Source organism: Passer domesticus, chromosome 5, assembly GCF_036417665.1.
Source record: "Passer domesticus isolate bPasDom1 chromosome 5, bPasDom1.hap1, whole genome shotgun sequence".
Classification (NCBI taxonomy): Eukaryota; Metazoa; Chordata; class Aves; order Passeriformes; family Passeridae; genus Passer; species Passer domesticus.
In genome coordinates this window covers 3,079,966-3,100,447 of record NC_087478.1, presented here as the reverse complement: position 1 = coordinate 3,100,447, position 20,482 = coordinate 3,079,966, and the positions used below count along the sequence as shown (strand labels likewise).

Genomic DNA, 20,482 nt, shown 5'->3' with positions numbered 1-20,482 from the left:
CCAGGGCGCCGCCGCCATTTCCGGAGGGGGCGGGAGAGGGATCAGGACCAGGACCGGCGCCATGGGCAAGTCGGATTTCCTCAGCCCCAAGGCCATCGCCAACCGCATCAAGTCCAAGGGGCTGCAGAAGCTGCGCTGGTACTGCCAGATGTGCCAGAAGCAGTGCCGCGATGAGGTAACCGGGGGCGCGCGGGGGGTCCCCTGGTCTGAGGACCCGGTCGCGGTTCTCCTGGGATCACATCCCCTTGGCTGGGGTCAGCTCTTGTGGCAGCTGGAGGGATCACAGGAGGGTTTGGGCTGGGAGGACCTTAAAGATCATCCAGTTCCAGCTCCCTACCACGGGCAGGGACACCTTCCACTGCCCCCGGGTGATCCCAGCCCCGTCCAGGCTGTCCCTGAACACTCCCGGGATGGGGCGGCCACAGCTGCTCTGGGCAGCCTGAGAGGCCTCAGGGCCTCCCCACCCTCACTGGGAATGATTTATTCCCAATGTCTTGTCTAACCCTGCCCTCAGTCAGTTTAAAGCCATTGTCCCTTGTCCCATCAGTCTCCCTTGTAAATGTCCCCGGTGCTATTGAGGGGAACTTCGTAGGAGCTGCGATCACACCTGTAGGATTTTATTTGTAGGGATTTAGTACTCTCTTCATCTGTGAGTGTTGCAAATTGAGGCAGAGACAAGCCAACTTTTTATTTCTGCTTTATAGAATGGCTTCAAGTGTCACTGCATGTCTGAGTCCCACCAGAGGCAGTTGCTGCTGGCTTCTGAAAATCCTCAGCAATTCATGGATTACTTCTCTGAGTAAGTTTTCTGTATAACCTTACCCAGATCTTCATGCCTGTATCAGCTCTGCATAGCTACACCCCTAAGGCTCAATAATGTCTCATTGAAGATGCTTTATTGTGATATAGGTAGTGTCAGCTCTTCTTGTAATTGAAAATTAAGGCAATGCCACCTTTAAAGTTTAGGTAAAAGATATCATGATCTTACTCAGTTTTGTCACATGTTTTAATCCTGTTTAAAGTTGCTCTGTGTTACAAATACCTCACCTTTCTGTCCCTGCTGAGTGACTGCCACACACACATGAGCTAAAAGAGCCATAACAGAGAGAGAACAAGCCAGGGGAGGGACTGACATCTCCCAGCTTCTCCCAGCCTTTATCCAGCTCACTTACATGACAGCTGGGATGACTGGAGCTGTCCTCAGCACGAGTCTGAAGTGAGGCTTTGTGCTGCAGCCCTGGAATTAGCAGGGAGATGAGTGATCCATCTGCTCCATCCCCTCCTCTGCCCTTTGTCCTGCCCTGTGCTGTGTCAGTCAGCCTGGGAAGACACCTGGTAACCAAACGCCAGCAATTAGTGGGAAGTGTTGAGATTCCTCTGCTCCATGTTATCCCTTTGAGAGGCTGTTACTCTCTTGGATGTTTAGGGTGTGTGCATGTATCATATTGTGTTTCATCCTGTGTTTACTCCTGGTCTACTGAAAAAGGGAAATGTGTCTGAATATTGTCATGTTCAGCTCAGAAGAATAATCAGATTTATGCTGCAGATGTTTAATTGTTAATGACAACAGAAAATTGCTTCTTAGTTGTTAAAGTTTTACTAAAATACTTTTTTTTTATTCCCTAAGGGAATTCCGAAATGATTTCCTAGAATTGCTCAGGAGGCGATTTGGTAAATATTTTGCTGTTTGTTTGTTTTTAGTGTCTTTTGTTGGTTCAGTGCAAGCCACATCATAATAATAGTAGTAATAATGATAATCATAATAATTCTGTATTTTAGGAACAAAGAGAGTGCACAATAATATTGTGTACAATGAATACATCAGCCATCGAGAACACATCCACATGAATGCCACACAGTGGGAGACACTGACTGATTTTACAAAATGGCTGGGGAGAGAAGGTGAGACTACCTGCTCAGGGTTGGAAAATCTTAAAATTAGTGGGTAATTGATCAGTAAATTGATCAGTGGTCATTGATAAGTAAATACTTATATTAGCTCTTTTTCTTTCTTCCCTTCCCCTCCTGTATATACATGAAAAGATTTCCAAATGTATTTCTGTGCTAACCATTAGGAGTTTGCTTATGGAAAATGTCAGAAGTCTGGGATGAGTATATCAATGAAACAAGGAAACAAGCCTTTCCTTGTTTCATCTGCTGGATGATTTACTGGATACATTGCTAAATTCTAAATCAACTTCTAACAGTTGCCGTTTAAAAATGACAGATTCTTTCCACGTCTGAGGTGACAAGAAGCAAGCAGTCATTTTCATTCCTGGCCTAATTAAGGGTTAAAGCTGGAGATCTGCAGTTCGGTGTTTAGTGGGAGGAAGAGAGATTAAATGGCACTGTGGTGTGACAGAAAGTTTTCTTTGGCTCTGCGTGCCCCTGTTCTGCAGGATACGTCCAGCAGCTACAGAGTGTTTGGAAAGTTACTCTAGCCAGAGTCAGTAACAATAGCACAGTGCTGCAATATTTCCTTTAGTACCATACTGTGAGTGTGTATCATTTATACATGTTAGATTTCTGTCTTCTTCCTTGTTAAAACAGTGGGGAGGAAACATTTTCTTCAATAAGGAAAGTATTGTAAAACACTTCATGCACTTTGTGATGCACACTGGCCTGTGTCCAAAGAGATCTGGGTAGCTGAGGGCAGAAGAACATGGTACAGATAATTCAAAGTCAGTTTTAGCAGCCCAGTAAGGGTTGTGTTTTCTCTGGTGAAGTATCTACGTTGCTACAGTGAACAAATTAATACACAGTTTTATTTGTCCTTACTTTCTATATCTCATTTATAAAAGTTAACTTTTCTGCTGACAAATCTTACGGCTACCGCTTAGCTCTAATTACAATTCTGCTGTTCCTAAGGCCTGCCTTTTGCAGCTTCCCAAAACCTTCTGATTCTAAGGATCCCCACAAACATGGACTAAAAATCATCTTGATATTGTTAATGCTAATCTTACTTTGTTTTGCCGTGACTTTTTAGGTCTTTGCAAGGTTGATGAGACCCCTAAAGGCTGGTACATTCAGTACATTGACAGGGACCCAGAGACCATTCGCAGGCAGCAAGAACAAGAGAGGAAGAAGAAACAGGACCTTGATGATGAGGAGAAAACTGCCAAATTCATTGAGCAGCAAGTTAGAAGAGGTTTGGAGGGGAAAGAACTGGTGAGGAAAATTGCACTGTGTGTGGACCTTCAGCTCAAAGCTCTTTGTGGTTAAGTCAGTGGGGAATTTGATGCTGCTGGAATCCTTGCACTGGTATTTCCTTTGCTTCCCAACTTGGAGTTACATTGTACCCAACTTGCAGTAGTACTAAGGAAGTAATAATTACTGCTCTTCCAGTGATTAGTGATTTAAAATCACTCTTGAATTTGAGAAGGGGGAGCAAACAATCCATTAAGCTGCATGATGTCTTCATTTATGGTATTTCACAACTAGTAGGGCTGCAGATAACAAGTACCTGGTGCACTGAGGAGGCTGAGATAAATAACCAGGGGGGTCTGGCATAATCAAGTTCACACAGTGAAACGTTCTTTTTTGGTGGTGCTGGTGTTGTTATTTGGGATCTGTTCACTTGGCATGATGCCATGACCCCCATACATGTTGCCTGGGGCTGAAATCTCCTATTTGATTCTGGGTATTGGTGGGTACATTTAAATACTGTTGTAAACAATTACCTGCTGCTTAATTTAAAACTAATTGAAAATTAAATGGTCTGAGCCTTTGGTGCTGAAAAATTGGAAATATACCAGGATTTCCTTCTTTGAGTTATCAGTCTGTCCAGAAACCAGTCAGATCATGCTGGTTCAGATAGAGAAAACTCCTGCAGCAAGGCCACTTGCCTTTTATGCTGGAATTGAGCAAGTTTAGGCAGCACCTCTGTTAATTGGAGAGTTTTGCACGGGAGCCTGTAGTGAGATGATGTTTTCAACTTCAGTTTTTTACGAATCAGATTGAATATTACAGTTACTGTCTGTAAAACTGAGCTAATCAATGATTATGATACCTTGACTCAGTTTTCTGTTTGAGTCTTTAAATGTGCTTTGTGTTTTTTGGCAGGAAATGCCAGTCTATACTGAACTGAATAGAGAAAATGAAGAAGAAAAAGGTAACTAGATTTTGACTAATATAATTTTCTAGAACCTACTGGAACTGATTTTGTAATTCAAATTAAATGAGCATTGAAGCCTGCTTAGTGCTTCATAAAGTGCTTTGAGATCAGTTTTAAGGAGCACTGGAATGTGGCAATGCAGAGTATTTTGTTACAAATTTTAATTTACTTTAAAACTAAACCAAAATAGAGATTAGTAAATATTTTCAAATTTATGATTCTTTTCTATTTGCAGATTTAAAAAATTGTTAACATCCTTCAATGCAGTTATTTTTTAAAGATAGAAATAGAGTAATGTCTCTTTATTTTTTAGTCACATTTAATTTAAACAAAGGAGCAAGTACTTCAGTCGCAGCATCTTCTAAAACAAGGTGAGAAAACAATTTAAGACCAACATTTACTGTTACAAAGCACTTCTATGACAATGGTATTTTATGAACAGGAAGGTTTGTCTTGTCCTGAAATATTTGGAGTCTAATCTCTCATTTTCTCTTGGTATTCAGAAGGTGACTGGGTGACTTCATGGTTTTTGTATTTAAAATGGATGAGTGGGTGTATCTTAAATGTGAGCTGTGAGGAGCCTTCTTGATTTCTCTGTGCTTCATGGCAAATGCCCATAAAATAATAGGCAGTCACAGGTTCCTGTGAGGGTGGGAAAGGGATCCAGCCAAAGCATTTGCAGTGATGCCATCCAGTCCCAGCTGCCTTCTATGAATGGATATTCCTGACTTGTTAATCTTGGTTCCTAAAAGGTTTGATTGCCTTGTCTAATTGGAGACAATACTTTCTTTGGTCATCGTTTAAGCAGCTAAATTTGCCTGAAATAAATCTTCCCAGAGCTCTGGAATTTAATTGTCATCATGTAACCACAAGCAATGCAGGACAAAAGGGATCAATAATGCAAATAATACTGACTTACAGCAGTCTGGGGAACTGTTTGATGAGCAGTACATCTTCTCATGTGAGGCAATATTGTAATTAAATGTATTCCAGGTAGAAAGAAAGCTTTTCTCTCATCTCACTCAGCTCTTAGATAAGGTATCTGATGGGATATATGCCAGGCAGAAAATGAGACAGTAAAGCAGTTCTTTGCAATAATAGAGACAGATTGCAGGCTTTAAGGAAAACTTGTAAATTATCCCTAAGCATTGAGCTGTGCTTAAGATGATTCTGAAACTTTATTCAGACTCTCACTTGAATAGTTTCAGTGAGGAATGCTTTAGGTCCTTGCTAAAATTTAGCCAAATGGGAAATAATATATCAAATAGTCTAATTTCTTCACAGCATATATGAAATACTTATCTAAACTTTGAACTGGTAGTGTAGTAAGTTCACAGCTAGATGTGTTTGTCTTCTTAAATGTGGACACTGCAGTTGTTATGTTTTAATTGTATGTTGTCCTTTATGAGATTTTTTTTAAGTACTTGCTATTTGATTTGTGATTTAATGTACAATTTTTTTCTCAAACTCCATGTTTATTCAGACCTCCTCTGAAATAGAGTTTTTCTCTTAAAGTTGCTTCTGCTGCAATTCCTGTCTCTTCATTCCTGTGGGATATATTCCCTGTGGGAGTACATCCTCACCACAGGCAGAACATGCAATTTGTCCTAAAGCCATATTAATTATTGCATCACTGTTCACCTCAGAGCAGCTGCCTTCATCTTTCGGGTTGAAACAATGTCTAAATTTTTTAACTGTGTTCAAATGTCTGTTATAAAAATGGCTGAACTGAAGCTGCCCATGGGCAGTTCTCATTTTATCTAGATGTTCCCTCATCTCTGAGATGTAACTTTTTCTGCTGATTGCTCTTTATTTTCCACAGTTAGGCTGTTTGCCTATTTTGAATATGGTTGTGAAGGTGACATTTGTTTGCTGAGTATGGAGTTCTTGTCTGTAGATTCCAGGGTGTTTTCTCCCATTGTCAGATAAGCTCAGTATTTCTGTCTGGAAGGAATTCTAGATACCTGCCCTGTCTGAGCATTCCTCTGTCCAGGTGGCTTCTCTAAAGTTTGTGCTTTCAAATTTGCAGACCAGTTTTTGTCTTCTTTATTGAACTTGATAAACTCTTTGTGCAGTGGTGAACTGCTCATGGGGCTGTGTCCATTCTGCTGGACTGCCAGCAGTGACCCTCAGTGGACACGGAGTTTGCACCCCAAGGAGACCAGTTCTAGAGGAGGAGCTCTGTAGGGTCTGCAGGGGGACTGGGACAACTGAAATCAATCAGACCAGCACAACCAGTTCTTCAAATGCATCTTGGTAGAGGAAAAAATGTAAGATCTGCTGTGAAAACACCCATCTTCCTTTTCCAGCAGTGTCCTTGGACAGAATGCACTGAAGATGGTGGAGGGGGCAGTTAAAAGAAAAGAAGTAGCTCATAGCTCTGGTCAGTCCAAAGAGAAAAAGAAGAAATCTGCACTGGATGAGATCATGGAGGTAATAATCATGCAGGATCTGTTTGTGTGCCCCTGTGCCGATGTCCACTTCACCTTTGAAGTGACCTCACACCTTCAGTTCACATGGAATTCCAACTTTCACATCTTACCAGGCAAAACGATTAAATTTCCCCATAAAACTGGTTTCATTTCTTCATAAAACTGGCTGCTCAACTCTGCCTATTCCCCGGATGACTGAGGTGTTGGGAAGTAAACGAATACAGATTTCGCAGGAGAAGAAAATACCTAGAAACACTTGCAAAAAAAAATACAAATCACCATCATTTTATCATGAGTTCCTGGATTCATCAAATGCATTTATGAGGCAAGACTATACTGACTTACCCTTATTTAGGGTTTGGGGATTGTTTTTGTTCCCCACATGACATGGGGCTGGAGGAATTTGTTCAAAGCTGTTCAAAAGCATGGGAAAACTGCATTGGCAGGAGGAAGCAAATGGTGATTAATTGTTGTTCTTTAGCTTGAAGAGGAGAAGAAAAGAGCATCTCGAAGGGACTACTGGTTACAGCCTGTAAGTGACTTAAAAATTATTATTATACCAAATACACTCAATTCTGCATTTCTAAAGCTGTTGTTGATTAGTGTAAAGATCCAAAGCAAATTGCAAACTAAATTTACACTTATTTTCCCTTTCCTCCTCTTGACCCATTGTGGACATTGTCACATTACATTGTGAATTCAAGTGTAACTGTATGTGTCAAAGAAACCCAAAAAAGTCTTGAGGGCTGCTACTTTGAGCCAGTAATTTGACAATATACACAAATTCCTGAAAGCCACATCTTCACTATTGTTGCTTCCTGCACTGTGCTGTACTATTAATTTAGATTGTAGAGTTGTTTGCACATTTTGTCACTTTATTTTATTTTTTCTCTCCTTTCAAATCTCCCAGGAAATTATCGTAAAAATTGTAACAAAAAAGCTTGGAGAGAAGTACCACAAGAAGAAGGCAGTTGTTAAGGTAAGGTGGGCCATGGGGAGCACTGGTTTGGCTTTTTTGGAATTATGTGACTTAGGAAGATTTGTTTCATTGTGCAGGTTGTTCAGCCTTAAGACAACACTGTTGAGGACTGAAATGTCACCTCACCTGTATTGGGATTTATTCTGGACAGGCAGTGAGCCTCTGAATTGGTTTAAGGGCATCTATTCAGTGATCTTTTCTTAAGCACAGCTTTGTCCTGTGTAGTTTGTCCCTATTAACACTTCCATCTTGGAGAATAATCCCTGTATCCGTGGGATGTGACAACAGCAGAGCAGTTGGATTTTAACTCAAGACTAGCAGTTCTGCACTGATATTTTAAGCTGCAGGGTCTCATTTGCACACAAAATCTCCAGGCTTGAACCCTTGCATTTTGCTAGTTTTGAAAATGTAGAATTGCAGAGCCAAAGTTTGTTAACTTGGAAATGTAAATTTAGAGAACAATGTTTGGTATTTCTGATTGGCCTCTGCCTTTCAAAACAGGAAGTGATTGACAAATACACAGCAGTTGTGAAGGTGATTGACTCTGGGGACAAGCTGAAGCTTGATCAGACACATCTAGAAACTGTAATACCAGCACCAGGTACAGCTGTTTCCTTCTGTTTTCAGCTTCTGCCACTGCAAAACTTATATTTCAGTTCTTTTAAACTATAATTCATCCACTTGAAAGTACTATAACCTCTCCTGAGAAGACAGGCTGAGAGAGTTGGGGTTGTTCAGCCTGGAAAAGGGAAGGTGCTGTGAAAACCTTAGAGGACTTTCAAATACTCAAAGGGGGTTTATAAGAAAGATGGGGAAAAACTTTTCAGCAGAGGTTTGGGACCCTGTTGTGTAACTCTTTTCCTATTTTTATTTTAGGCAAGAAAGTGATGGTATTAAATGGTGGGTACAGGGGAAATGAAGGCATTTTGGAGTCCATCAATGAGAAGAGGTTTTCAGTGACAATAACCATTGACTCAGTAAGTGTCAAACATTGCAAGCTTTTGTTTGCAGAGAGCTTTCCATCTGTGCATGGAGAGCTTTCAGAAAGAAACATGTTATCCTTAATCCTGCCTTACAGGTGGGATTTGTGGTGTGCAAAGTTCTGTGGACACCCCCCACTTATCAACAGCCACATATTCCCATCTATCACAGGCTTATTCTTTGCTGTTTGCAGAGAATCTTCAAAAAGATGATAGGGTGCTGAATTTAGCAAGTTTTAAACTTGAAAGAGATTTGGAAAATATTTTGTGTTTATTTTGAACATGGCTGTTGCGGTACTGTTTTGTGGGAAGGTAAAAAATGCAAAATGTGCAAGCATGTGAATTTACTCCTGCCTTTTCCAGACTGAATGGAGCTTTATGTGCTCATTTGTTGTCTTGTTGATGGTTAACAGTTATGGTTGACAATCAGTCCATGCCACCAGGTCTGTGTGGCTCTTTCTTTGTTCTGCTCTGCAAAACCAATCTTTAAACTGATTGATAAAGCACAGAAGATACTGGCTCAAAGTCAAACTTCTTAAACACAGCTTGCAATTCAAAGAAGGGCTGCACAAACTCAGTCCAGGCTGGATTCTGGAGGATTTGGGAAGAGACTGTGCAGATGCCCTGATGAGAGGAGGAACTTTGGTACTAAAAGCAAACTGAAAAGTGAAAGAATTTCTGGGATGGTGTTGACCTTGTCACATTCTCTGGTCAGGCTGAAAATTATGAATCAAGGAACATTGTATTATGAACAAATCCCCTTTACCTCTCCTACTATAATCTCCCTGTTGGGAATTCAAGAAACAGTTTTATGTTGTGATGTTATGTTTTTTCTGTCATTGTCCAGGGACCTTTAAAAGGGCGCAGAGTTGAAGATATCCAGTATGAAGATGTTTCCAAACTTGCCTGAGGTGCTAAATCATGCTTCAGAGGAGATTTTGGTTCTGAAAACCTTTCTGACGTCTTTCAGGCAGACACAAGACTCTACCATGTCAGGGTTTTAATTGTGTGTATATGTATTTATAATGTATATAGACATTAACTACAGCAAACTTGATTTATTTAAAGATAGCTATGAATTTGTTACATAAAATGTTTATGGAAATACTGTCTGGAAATTTTTCATCTGATTTTATATCAAAGTTATAATATTTGCTTCCATTTCCTTTTGTAAAATGTAGCAGAGAGCTGCAAACTGGAGTATGTGGGCAGGTCCTGAAGAGAGAATTACCTAGAGGGAGGCAGTGTGTGTTGGAGCCAGTGGAGTTTAAACAACACACTTCTCAATTCTGAGCCAAAATGGACTTGTGAGTGCATGAACAAGGCATGGGATTGAGGGGATAGCAGGAAGATACCAGTGCTGCAGGGGGTTATTTCCTGGCTGCTGTAAAAATGGTCTGGTTTATTACATGCGGTCACCAGTTTGTTTTTGATCAGCACAGCAGTGATAGTACAATGCAAGTCATTACTCCTCCAGCAGGTTTGTCAGGGCTCCTGATAATACTAATATGGAATTTATCTTCATATGCACTCTATATGGAGCTGCTCCATGGATGTTGCTTGTGGAGTGTCTTGGGATGCCAGCTGAAGCTTGTGCAGATATGAAGTGGGGGTTGCTCCTTTGGTTTTCCAAAGCCTTTTCCTTTCTTCCATTGTTGCTCTGCTACATGAGTAATGTTACTCATGCTAAATGATGTAGCATTACTTGTTTTATTTTTTTAAAAGTGTCACATTTTGTACAATGTTTAATTTCTAAGGCACTTCAGGAATAAACAGAAACCTTTCTTATGCCAGTGTGTTTCTCACCAACCTTTCCAATGCTGTTGATTTAAGTCCACCAGAGAGCACAGTGGAGTGCTGGGTTGGTGCACCACATTATTTGGGTCAAAAAAACCATGTGGGTGGTTCTGGGCAAACTTAAAACCCATCACCTGAAGGCTGTGTGTCTCTGGAACCTTTTAGCTTTCCTTGCCTTGAAGGGTCTTGTTGATTTGTGGTTTCTAGGGGAAGCCTGCATAAACCTGGAAGTCTGTAGAGACTTAATGAAACAGCTGCTGTGTGAAGCAGCCTGGAACAGCCTCACACAGGATATCAGCTGTCCTTTCAAACATAAAGAGTGGAGACTCACGAGTACTGGAGGCACAGAACACTTGTCTGTAAATTCAGGCTCTTTGTGCAGCCTGGGCTGTGTAAACAGCACTGCCCTCTCCCAGAGAACAGGTAGTGAGAGAGGAGGTTTCTGGGACAGTAATGAGGGCAAGTGACAGAACAGAGCAGCTTCTTTGTCACTGAAAATAATTACACTTGACATTCTGCAACCTGATGAATTAGAGTAAATAGAGTAGACAAGTTGTAAGTTGTGTAGAGAAGACCAGAGAATGGTATCTCGCTGAAGTGGCTGCTGCAGGATGTTGTGGAGGCCAGAACTGATGGCTGAGTTGAAAGAAGCAATCAATGATTTGTAGGAAGTTGCTGACACTTGCAAGAGGAACTTTGAAGAGACATTTCAAAACCACATTGACACAGCTGCAAGAAAGATCCTATACCAGCTTTTAGTGTCAAAGTGAAAGAAACCTAAGTTGGGAAGGGCAAGGAGACTACTTGAGTTCCTGTCCTAAATTAGGGCTGCTGAAAAGCATAAGGCCAATGTGTTTTATTAAAGTGTTCTAAAAGCAGAGTTTTAAATCCAGCTTTTGGTAGACACACAGGTATATTTGTTTCACTACTGATCTCATTCATTGCTGAATGCTCCTGAAAAGTAAGTGGTCTTTTGGGAGCTAAGCCCCCTGGAAGGGAAACTTTTAGTACTGATGATTATTTCTATATAGTGTGAATGTTTCCCACTTTCAAAGATTTGTATCTGTGTGAAGCCCCATTCTGATGCTGAATTTTCACAAAAGGGCTGGAGGCTCTCTGAGACTCATCTAATTAATTTCTCGTTAATATAGCAGCAACAATTATTTCAAGTACCCTCCTTACCACTGGTTAATCCATCTTTAAATACTGGACACTGCTCATGACACCCATTCCAGACCATGTTCCTTTTCTGTTAGATTTCCTTTACTTAATGCACATCCTTCTTTTTGCCCAGTCCAACATTGTATGAGCTTATATTTTCCCAGCAGTCTGGAAACATAAAGGTGTAAGTATTAAATACATGTTAAATATTATATTAATATATATTAAATCTGGTCACATGTGTTACCCACACTGCAGGAGCCACAACACTGTTACACTTCTACTATGAAATGGATATTAGAAAATAGTTGAAATTTTTAATGAAGTTTACAGCCCATTAAATCAGACACGGCAAGAGGAAGACACCTCCTCCAACCCAGCATGTCACTTTATTCCAGATTTAATTTCTCAGCAGAAAAGGGAGTTTACATGTCTTTGAAACATTCATAAAACAAAACAAACAGTGGTGGGGTTGCCCACAGTCACCCTGCTGTGACAGCTGCTGCTCACAGGAGTTGTTTGGGCATGAAGGAGCAGATGGGAACTTTTTGTACTAAACTGGAGCATTCAGGGTTTCTTCATGAAGCTGTAGAGATGGGGGACCAGGTAATCCCTGTAGTGGCCATCTATGAAGCCTTTGCCACTGTTGTGCACAAACCAGCACAGCACGTCAGTCCCCAGCACACGGTCTGTCCTGTAGTCCTTCTGCACGCCCCTGCAGGGAGAGCACACCCAAAGGAGGGTCAAACATGGCAACAGACATCCTGCTCAATATTGGTGCTGCCCTGCCAAAGTGGGGAGAGGTGTCTTCCACCAGCAGGAAGTGGAAATAACCACAAAACACAATTAATTTTAAAGTTCTGTGACCTCATGGGCTTGTTCTGGGGGGTTCCAGGCTGGGCAGCACTGAGGACAGAACTGATTTAGAAAGAGAGCAACAAAACACATGATTCCTACCTGGTAACAGTGAACTTGTTGCCCTTCACTTCCATGATGGCTTGTGGTTTCTCTGGAGCTTGCCCAGGAGTTTGGTGGTGGATTGACACTTCTGGTTCAGACACAAACTGACCTGGTCAGGGAGAGTTTAAAGCTGTTTGTGTGCTCTGACCTTTGAAGCTCCGTGTCAGCTGCTGCCAGGCACTTTTGGAAAACCCAACTAGCTCCAGCAAGCAAACCAATCCTGCATGGATCACGGGACACTGTCTCTAACTAACTGAGAAAACAACCTCTGCTCCTCAAAAGGAGTTCTGTGTGGGTCCAGGACTCAGAAGGTGGATTTGCCTTATGAACTGAGGCTTTGCTTTTGTTTTATACCACTGCAAGAAAGGGCTGTCATTTAGGGAATGCTAGTTGCAGTTGTTTGCACAGAAATCTCCTCAGAAAGTTTTGGGGAGTTTGTTTTGGTCTTTTATTTTCAACATGCAGCAGTTTAGCCAAGCAGGGAAAGTCCTGTCTGAGTGTCACCAAATGTAGTCGGGTCTGCTTTGAAAACACCCTCCCTGGCTGGAATAAGGAATAATCTCCTGGTCCCTGATGTTCCATTATGTCCTTGGGGCTTCCAGGATATTACAGGATATTTTGAATAATTTCCACAGATTTTCCATCAGCACAAAGTCACCAACAAATTAAGAGCATGAAGATGTGCCAGGAGATGTTTAGGCTGGATGTTAGGAAAAGGTTCTTCACCCAGGGGGTGGCTGGACACTGGAAGGGGCTCCCCAGGAAGTGGTTACAGCACTAAACGAGAGTCAAGGAGAATTTGGAAAATTCTGTCAGGCACATGGTGGGATTCTTGGGAACATCCTGTGCAAGAGCTGGACTCCTTGTGGGTTTCTTCCAACTCAGGATACTTTATGATTCTGTAAAATTCCCTCCAAGATCTAGCAAAACCCCTTCCTAGTGCCCCACCATTCCCACTGCCTGGCCCCCAGCCCTTACCTATCAGCCCATGGGCTGCAGGAGAGAACTGGTTTTCTGGGGGAATGTAGATTCCCAGGAAGTCAACATTCACTGGGTGTTTCTTCCACACACGGTGCAGCAAAACCATGAAGGACATCTCCTCCCCCACAGTGATGGTAACATTGCTTTCTTTCTTCACAGATATGAGGAGCCTGGCAGAGAGGGGCCAAAGGACAAGGTCAGCTCATCTGCCCACACAACAGCTCCCAGCCCTTTGAGATTCACCCAGGCATCCAGAACAATCCCACAGGGATGGCAGGAATGTCAGAGGATCCATGGAAAGCCCCGAGACTTGGGAGTGGTACCCAGCATTCTGGCAGGACAGTGCCTAATAAACAGACACTTCACCCCCGTGTTGAGGCAACCTAATTTCCCCTACAAATTTAAGCTCTTTCTACTGTGAATGCAGATTTTGGATGTGGGCCTGTTGCCTAAACAGTGCTGCAGGGTGTCCAGCATGGCTGACAGCTGTTAATCTGCAGGGGAAGCTCTCATGGATTATGTGAGGCACTGCAGGAACCCTGAGAGTATCTCAAATAGAATTAGGTGGGAGCAGGTGAAAAATGATCAACTCACTGTTTGCGAATGATGTGCCCTGTGTCAGCCCAGGTCAGTGTGAGGGCATACGAGCCATCTTTCAGCGTGATTGTTTCCGTGGTTATCTCCACTTTCAGGCCTTTCTTTTGGAAATAAAACCCAATCTTGCCAAAGTATGTGTTGAGTTTCTTATTCTCTGCTTTCTTGGCCCCAACGAGCTGCCCATTGACCACAACTCCTGTGAAGAGCAGAGAAGGAAATGTTGCCTCAGTCTTGGAGCACTGCCTGGAGACTCAGAGCTCTGATCTCACCATGGATCAACAGAAGCAGGAACCCTTCTGACCCCATTTTTCTCATTTTTCAGCCAAGAGAAGAGAATAATTTATTAAATTGCCTCCTGATGCTACCCCTTAGCACAATAATCTGGTGGGGATTGCTGTTAGATCTTGCTGGGAGTAGGAGCAAAACTCCTTCAAGTGTAGTGTAAGGGATGCATAGGACAAGAGGAAGCAGCCTCAGGCTGTGCCATGGGAGGTTTAGGTTGGATATTAGGGAAAGTTTCTTCACTGAAAGGGTGGTCGTTGAAACAGGCTGCCCAGGGAAATGGTGGAGTCACCATCCCTGAAAATGTTCAAAAAACTGTGGTTGTGATGCTTGGTTTCCTGGTGAGATTGGCAGTGCTGGGTTAAAATTTGGACCTGATCATCTTTATGGTCTTTGCCAACTTCAGCTGTCCTGTTATTCCACGATCTTGGCTCCTTTCCCTGTGTTTGGCCATCCTCACAATGAAAGGGTTTTCCCCAGTAGCTCACTTTCTACTCTGAGTTTCACCTGTAGCACCTTGTTTCTGCAGCCTCTTGTCCCTCAGCTGTGCACCTTGGAGATGTGCAAGGCTTCACCTTCACCTTCTGATCGCATGGTTGAGAACACCAACAAGATCCACCATGGATCCACCACTTCTTTTTTTAAGCTTGACCAAACCCAGCTGTCTCAGCCTCTCCCTCTCTGTCCTCTGCTCCCAGCCCCAAAATCATCTTGATGGCCACCACTGAATTCAGTCCAGTTTGTCAACACCTCTCTTGTACTGACAAGATCCAAACTGGACACGATACTCCAGATGTGGAGGGAAATAACCATTTTCCTCAGCTTGCTGCTCACATTCCTGCGAGCACACAGTCCCCACTGCAGGGAATTCCTCTGGTCCTTCCAAACACCTTTCAGACCCAAGAGGAAAAATTTGTGCTGTAAAATAAGCCATGTTTTACTCCCTTACCAGTGCCAGGATCAGAAACCAAGTTTAGGATCTTCCCAGGCTCTGAGTTGATGTTGAAGCAGATGTTCCTTTGGCTCTTGGGCAGGTGTATGATGAAATGTGGGTCATTGTCCACTGAAACACAGAAACAAACAAGTGTGAGAAGCAGGTCAGCACCTGCCATAGAGGGGAGAGTCACAAAAGCTTTTCAAAAATATTTTGAAGCACTTTCTGGGATTCCTCATAGTAAAATGAGGGCACTTTCCACCCTAAGGTAGCTAAAAAAGTTCTCAGGTGCTCCTCCTAAAAGCCCCCCACTTCCTCCTCAAACAATTCCCTGGTTTAAGGAAGTGATGTTCCTGGTTTGAGAGCTGCCAAATGCAGTGAACCATACTGATGCCAGGTAAAGAAAAATCCTGCCTACCAATCCCACTGAGGAATACAATCCAGGACTGGATCTCACAGTGTATTTAACAACCTGACAGGATTGGACCCCTCAGAAATGCATATGCCCCTTAAAATTTGCCTCCGATGAGACAAGCAGCTGCACCCATCACTGAAGGCAGCTGCTTCCAGCCTTGTCTTGCAGTGCAGAGCTCTGCCCAGCTCCTGCTGGGCTGGTGGTGTCTGGCATTTCCCTGTGCTGAGAAGGAGTTTGAGAGCTCTTTGTGTAATCACTACATAAATACACACATCTCACAGAGAGTTATTGTAGTGACACCGTGTTTATGGGCAGTGGTTCTCACAGCTGGCTTGCTCAAATAAACTGCCACTAAACTGTGGCAAAGGCCCAAGAAATAACAGGATCCATCAGTCACCAGTGCACTCAGAGATTTTTATCTACCACAGAACATTTATCTGCCATTTACAACGGCAGTAACTCTACAATAGCTTTCATCTGTCATTTACAATGGAGGTAACTTTGCTACTGCAGAGAAGCTAAAGTTAAGCTCAGCAAAGAGTCCCAGCCTCAGGGAAGCACACAGGAGCTTATGAGGTCACTTAGATACTTTAGATCCTATTAGGATCCAAAATAGTTTCATCCTTGTAGCTTACAGCATATTTTTACAGGTTCATCTATTCGAAATCAAAATTAATCCATGATTTATAAAGGAAAAGTTTGGGTTGGAAGGGACCTTAAAGAGCTTCTTGTTCCAAGCCCCCTGCCAGGGGCAGGGACACCTTCCACTAGACCAGGCTGCTCAAATGCCACCCAGCCTGGCCTGAAACACTTCCAGGGATGGTGGTGAGAAATTAGGTGATGAGTGTTGATGTGTCTGGTGTTCTTGGCAGAGAAATGCTGTAGGTTTTACCTCTGTTGATGCTCAGAGAGGACACAGGTGGGCTCCTTTGCTCAGGCATGAAGCTGACTGGCACAGCTGTGACATTGGCCCAGGCTGGGATCCCTTTGTTGTTGTTGGGTGCATTTGGAGTCAATCCCAGGGTACCTGTCAGATGGCAGTCACAATCAGAGTTCTGTAAGTGCTGGCATATTTAACAGTGTAATTTTTAGAACATTGCAGCAAACCAAAGCCTGATTTTGTTATACCAATATAAAGCAGGTGCCACACTATTTACAATGGATTTGTGTAATGTTGGATTTGCTCCAGTGTCTTTACCAATGCAATATGACTTATGAGGGTAGATAGCTCACCGTAAGTTATCAGTGAAAAAATGGAGCCTGGCTTTTTATCTCTCATTCATGAGAGCAGCTGCCACTTTAGCAAAGCCTCCAATGTAAAGGCTGAAGTGTTTTACCAAGAAAAAATTTAAAGACTTTGAAAAATTCAGCATATGGTAAAAGCTTTGCTGACTTGGGTCCTGAGTTTGAGATGCCTGATAAAAGACAGGACTCTGCCTGCATGCTCTGGGATGATCCATGTGAATGAAGGTTTCAGAGAAATGCAATAATTTAACATCTGTGATCATGTTCCTCTGGACTAGAGCTCTCTCTGCCTTTGCCATGATGGAGACAGGATGAATTAACTTGTCCTGTCTCTCTCCCATTCAGTTCATAAAGAAAAATGATTTTAAACAATCCAGGAAACTTGGTTTGTTTAATGTGCTGGGCTGACATTCACGTCTGCTGACCCTGCTCTGAAGAGGAGTAAGGGGAAAGAGGAGCTGGGGGAGAACAGCAGGGCTGAAGATTGCACAGGTCACATCTCTGTCAGCACCTTCATCCTTGTGTCCCTATTCAGACCAGAGGCTGTTTCACACAACAGGAATGACAGAGTGAGACACTGACCTGGGCAGCAGCCCTTCCTGGGGTCTTTAGGCTGGTCTGCCAGCATTATCTCATCCTTCTCAGCATTCTCTATCAGCATGGCTGTGAAGGGGGTGACGATGTGATGGTCCAGAGACATCTGCAGGATGGATTTGGTGATGTTCCTCTTCAAAGCTGCGGTGGGGGCTGCGTTTCTGGGTGGAAACAGAAGCAGAACTCTGAGTTAGCAGCTCTACAGGGCAGCTGCCATGGCAATTCTGCCATGGAGGGGTCACAGAGACAAGTGGTGTTGCAAGAGAAAAGGCTGAGGGGATTAATCCTGAGCTGTTCCATGGCTCTCAGGCTCCATAAGGTAAATCTCCATAATTTCATTCCCTCAGCCCCACAGCCAGGCCTGTTTGAGCACATTTCTCCTCACCTCTCTGCCATCATCTGGTTGACAGTAAGATAGGCCCACAGCTTCCTGGTGAATTCAGGATCTGCATATTTGTCCTTCTTCATGAATCCATCCAGCTCTTCAACATCTCTCAGGGTTTCCATGACGAGCTCTGCATTTGCCTGTGCAGTCAGAGAGAGAGAAAGATGAGGGATGGGAGCCAGGAGAATGGGGTGCCTTGAATTCCCCGCCTGGTTGGTGTAAAGGACCCACTCTGGCCCTGCCCTTGGTCACTTCTAGATCAGAAAGTCCCAGCACCGGTGGCCTGACTGCAATGGAGAGGGAAGGTGTAGGTGGAGGCCCTTCTGTTAAAGACACTTCTGTGGCAGTGGATTAAAGTAGTTCAAGGAGCTGTTAACAATAACCCAAGAGGTGCTACCTCATGCCAAAAGAAGAGGCTCTTGACAGAGCTTTGTAATCCTCCCCTCAGGCTTTTTCACATCCATTTCCACTGAAGAACCAAATTCTACTTTCTCACACAGACCCTTGGACTGCACTGTGATTTGGCAGGAAAAAATACTGAAGATGTTTGGGTTTTTTCCAACAACTGACACATGATAACTCCTAAGCCCTGTAAGAGTGCAGATAATTCTGTTCCTCCTCTGAAAGAAAGGAACTGGATGTAATAATCCCATCCCATCCCACTCCACCTGGAAGAGCAGCCCTGAAAACATGGGGAAAGGCTCATCACACATAAGAGGGCAGTGCTAGGTCTTGATATGCTGTGGATCCACCAGTTTGAACTTCCTGACAATGGGAAGTTCAGTCATGAAAGGAATTACCTTAGCGGGTCACTCCTGCATTTCCACAAAGCATGAAGGAAAATCCATACTTTTGTCCAGATTTAATCTTTTTGGTACATTTATCAGCAGGAAGTTCCTCTGGCAGGCTGCAGGGTGCAGGGAGTGACTATCCCTGGCTGTACTCGAAGCTATTGTGAAACACTATTGGAAAAATCTCCCCATGAGTATCCCCACGTTCCCACCCAGAACCCAAGAGGACAAAACCCTCCACTGGGCATTAACCTTCAGCAGGGAGACTGCACACAGGAGGGAATGGACCAGCCCAAATCCCCTGAGCAGGTGTCCCAGGGACACCTTCACTCACTGCAGTCGCTGTGACGACGCTCTCCAAGTGCTGCAGGTTTTCCGTGTCGACCTTCCCGGCCACAACTATCTCAGAGCCACCAAAGTAGTTGTGGAAGCTGCTCTGGGTGACGTCTGACACTGACTCCTGGGGGTAGTTGAACTGAATCTTCTTCAGGAGCGGGGTGGAGACCTGGTTGTAGAAATTCTGAGAGGGAAGGAGGCAGAGAAGTGAGTTTGTTGTGCATGAGGTGACTCTCTTGCACAGGCCACTCTTACTGAAAGGACAGCAGGTGACAAAACCTGGAGCCCTAAGGAGCAAGAGGGAATTTCCTCATCTCATTGAATGCAGACTTCTTCATACTTGGCATACTTCTAAGCGGGTATAGCAAGAATATCTGGTCCAAGTCTTGTAAAAATCAAAGAATGGTCAGAAGTCCATAGGTTATGTTGTTCCCAGACCTAAAAGTCTTGAGCACAGATGTTTGTGGGCCTGAATCCCACACACAGCTCTGGGCTACTGTGTAAGACACACAGCTACTTCCCACCTAATTCTTGTATAGATGGTGAAATCAGGGTAGAATAACTGTATAGGTATGTCAGAGTTTGATCAGCAGCAGTTCCTGCTCACTGATTTGGAGCCAGAGCTAGAGTTGAACTTTTTCTTGCATTGGGTAAGTCTGGATTATCATTTAGCATTTATAGCTAGGGGTTTTTGTTTGTGATGAAATGGCCTAAAGTAACATCCAGGCCTTAATTTTAACTCAGAAAATCTTTTTTTATAGTCAAGGCTGTTTTATAGAATATTAATCCTACACAGGGAAGTAAAGTATGCATTATAGATATTATTAAAACTGCAACTAGGATTACTTAAGCTGAAATACAATTGATATTTTGCAGGACTCTCCAGAAGAAAGGATGGGTTTTGAGAACTTCTTGGTAGTGGAGTTACAGCTGTGAACAGAACAGGAGAGTTTCAAAGGCAATGAGGCAGAAACTCACCTTCATTTGGAGAGAAGTTTCCTGATTTCCAAAAATCCTATGGGCCATGCCTCGGTTGTCAGTTGCGATCCTCTGCAGGAAATCGTAATCCACATCAAACCCAATCCCCAGGCAGAAGAGAGAGAACTCATCCTTTATGCTCTGCTTCACGTTTTTCTGGATTGTTGTCAGCTTCAGCTCACCTTGGAGACACAGAAAGGGTGACATTCACCTGAGCAACAGGAAAGTCTCCATCAAGGTGAGCACGTTCCTGCTCTCCCTGTGTCTCTGGTTCTCTCTGGATTTTAGGGAAATCAAGACAGCAAGCTCAATGCCAGATTTTCATTGCCTACAGCAACGTTTGAGCTCCTCCTGGATAGAGATTAACAAAGTGTTTGCACTGAAGACAATCCTTTTGGACACTATTTTGATATCTGATGTGTTTTCATTGTATATCCAGGGCTCTTAGTAACTTCCTAGTGGGATTTGAAATTCTAGCACATCTAGAGTTCTCCCAGAATTAGTGATTCACAATCTCTGCA

General features: G+C 43.2%; 2 protein-coding genes across 11 annotated transcripts in view; one reads left to right on the top strand and one right to left on the bottom strand.

The window, feature by feature from the left end:
• The first annotated feature begins 12 nt into the window (after positions 1 to 12).
• KIN (Kin17 DNA and RNA binding protein) lies at positions 13 to 10,293 on the top strand. Of its 2 annotated transcripts, none has more exons than XM_064421728.1 (13): positions 13 to 175; positions 705 to 799; positions 1,628 to 1,671; positions 1,780 to 1,902; positions 2,987 to 3,168; positions 4,063 to 4,111; positions 4,428 to 4,485; positions 6,427 to 6,547; positions 7,028 to 7,078; positions 7,457 to 7,525; positions 8,027 to 8,126; positions 8,402 to 8,502; positions 9,353 to 10,293. In XM_064421728.1, the coding sequence occupies exons 1-13, from the start codon at positions 62 to 64 to the stop codon at positions 9,413 to 9,415; spliced, it is 1,170 nt and encodes a 389-aa protein (XP_064277798.1). In that variant the 5' UTR covers positions 13 to 61; the 3' UTR covers positions 9,416 to 10,293. The 2 variants fall into 2 exon arrangements, with proteins under 2 accessions (XP_064277798.1, XP_064277797.1); XM_064421727.1 differs by having other exon boundaries at positions 14 to 175; positions 6,424 to 6,547.
• Positions 10,294 to 11,833: 1,540 nt separating this feature from the next.
• Positions 11,834 to 20,482, bottom strand: part of ITIH2 (inter-alpha-trypsin inhibitor heavy chain 2) — a 31,650-nt gene continuing 23,001 nt past the window's right edge. For all 9 annotated transcript variants that reach the window (XM_064421717.1, XM_064421723.1, XM_064421719.1 and 6 more), the window contains 10 exons: positions 19,962 to 20,143; positions 18,982 to 19,167; positions 17,857 to 17,996; positions 17,460 to 17,632; positions 16,525 to 16,659; positions 15,233 to 15,346; positions 13,999 to 14,197; positions 13,402 to 13,574; positions 12,421 to 12,532; positions 11,834 to 12,178 (listed from right to left, as the gene is read on the bottom strand). In XM_064421717.1, the coding sequence (XP_064277787.1) occupies positions 12,031 to 12,178; positions 12,421 to 12,532; positions 13,402 to 13,574; positions 13,999 to 14,197; positions 15,233 to 15,346; positions 16,525 to 16,659; positions 17,460 to 17,632; positions 17,857 to 17,996; positions 18,982 to 19,167; positions 19,962 to 20,143 (1,562 nt within the window). In that variant the 3' untranslated portion in view covers positions 11,834 to 12,030. The remainder of the gene's footprint in view (positions 12,179 to 12,420; positions 12,533 to 13,401; positions 13,575 to 13,998; positions 14,198 to 15,232; positions 15,347 to 16,524; positions 16,660 to 17,459; positions 17,633 to 17,856; positions 17,997 to 18,981; positions 19,168 to 19,961; positions 20,144 to 20,482) is intronic.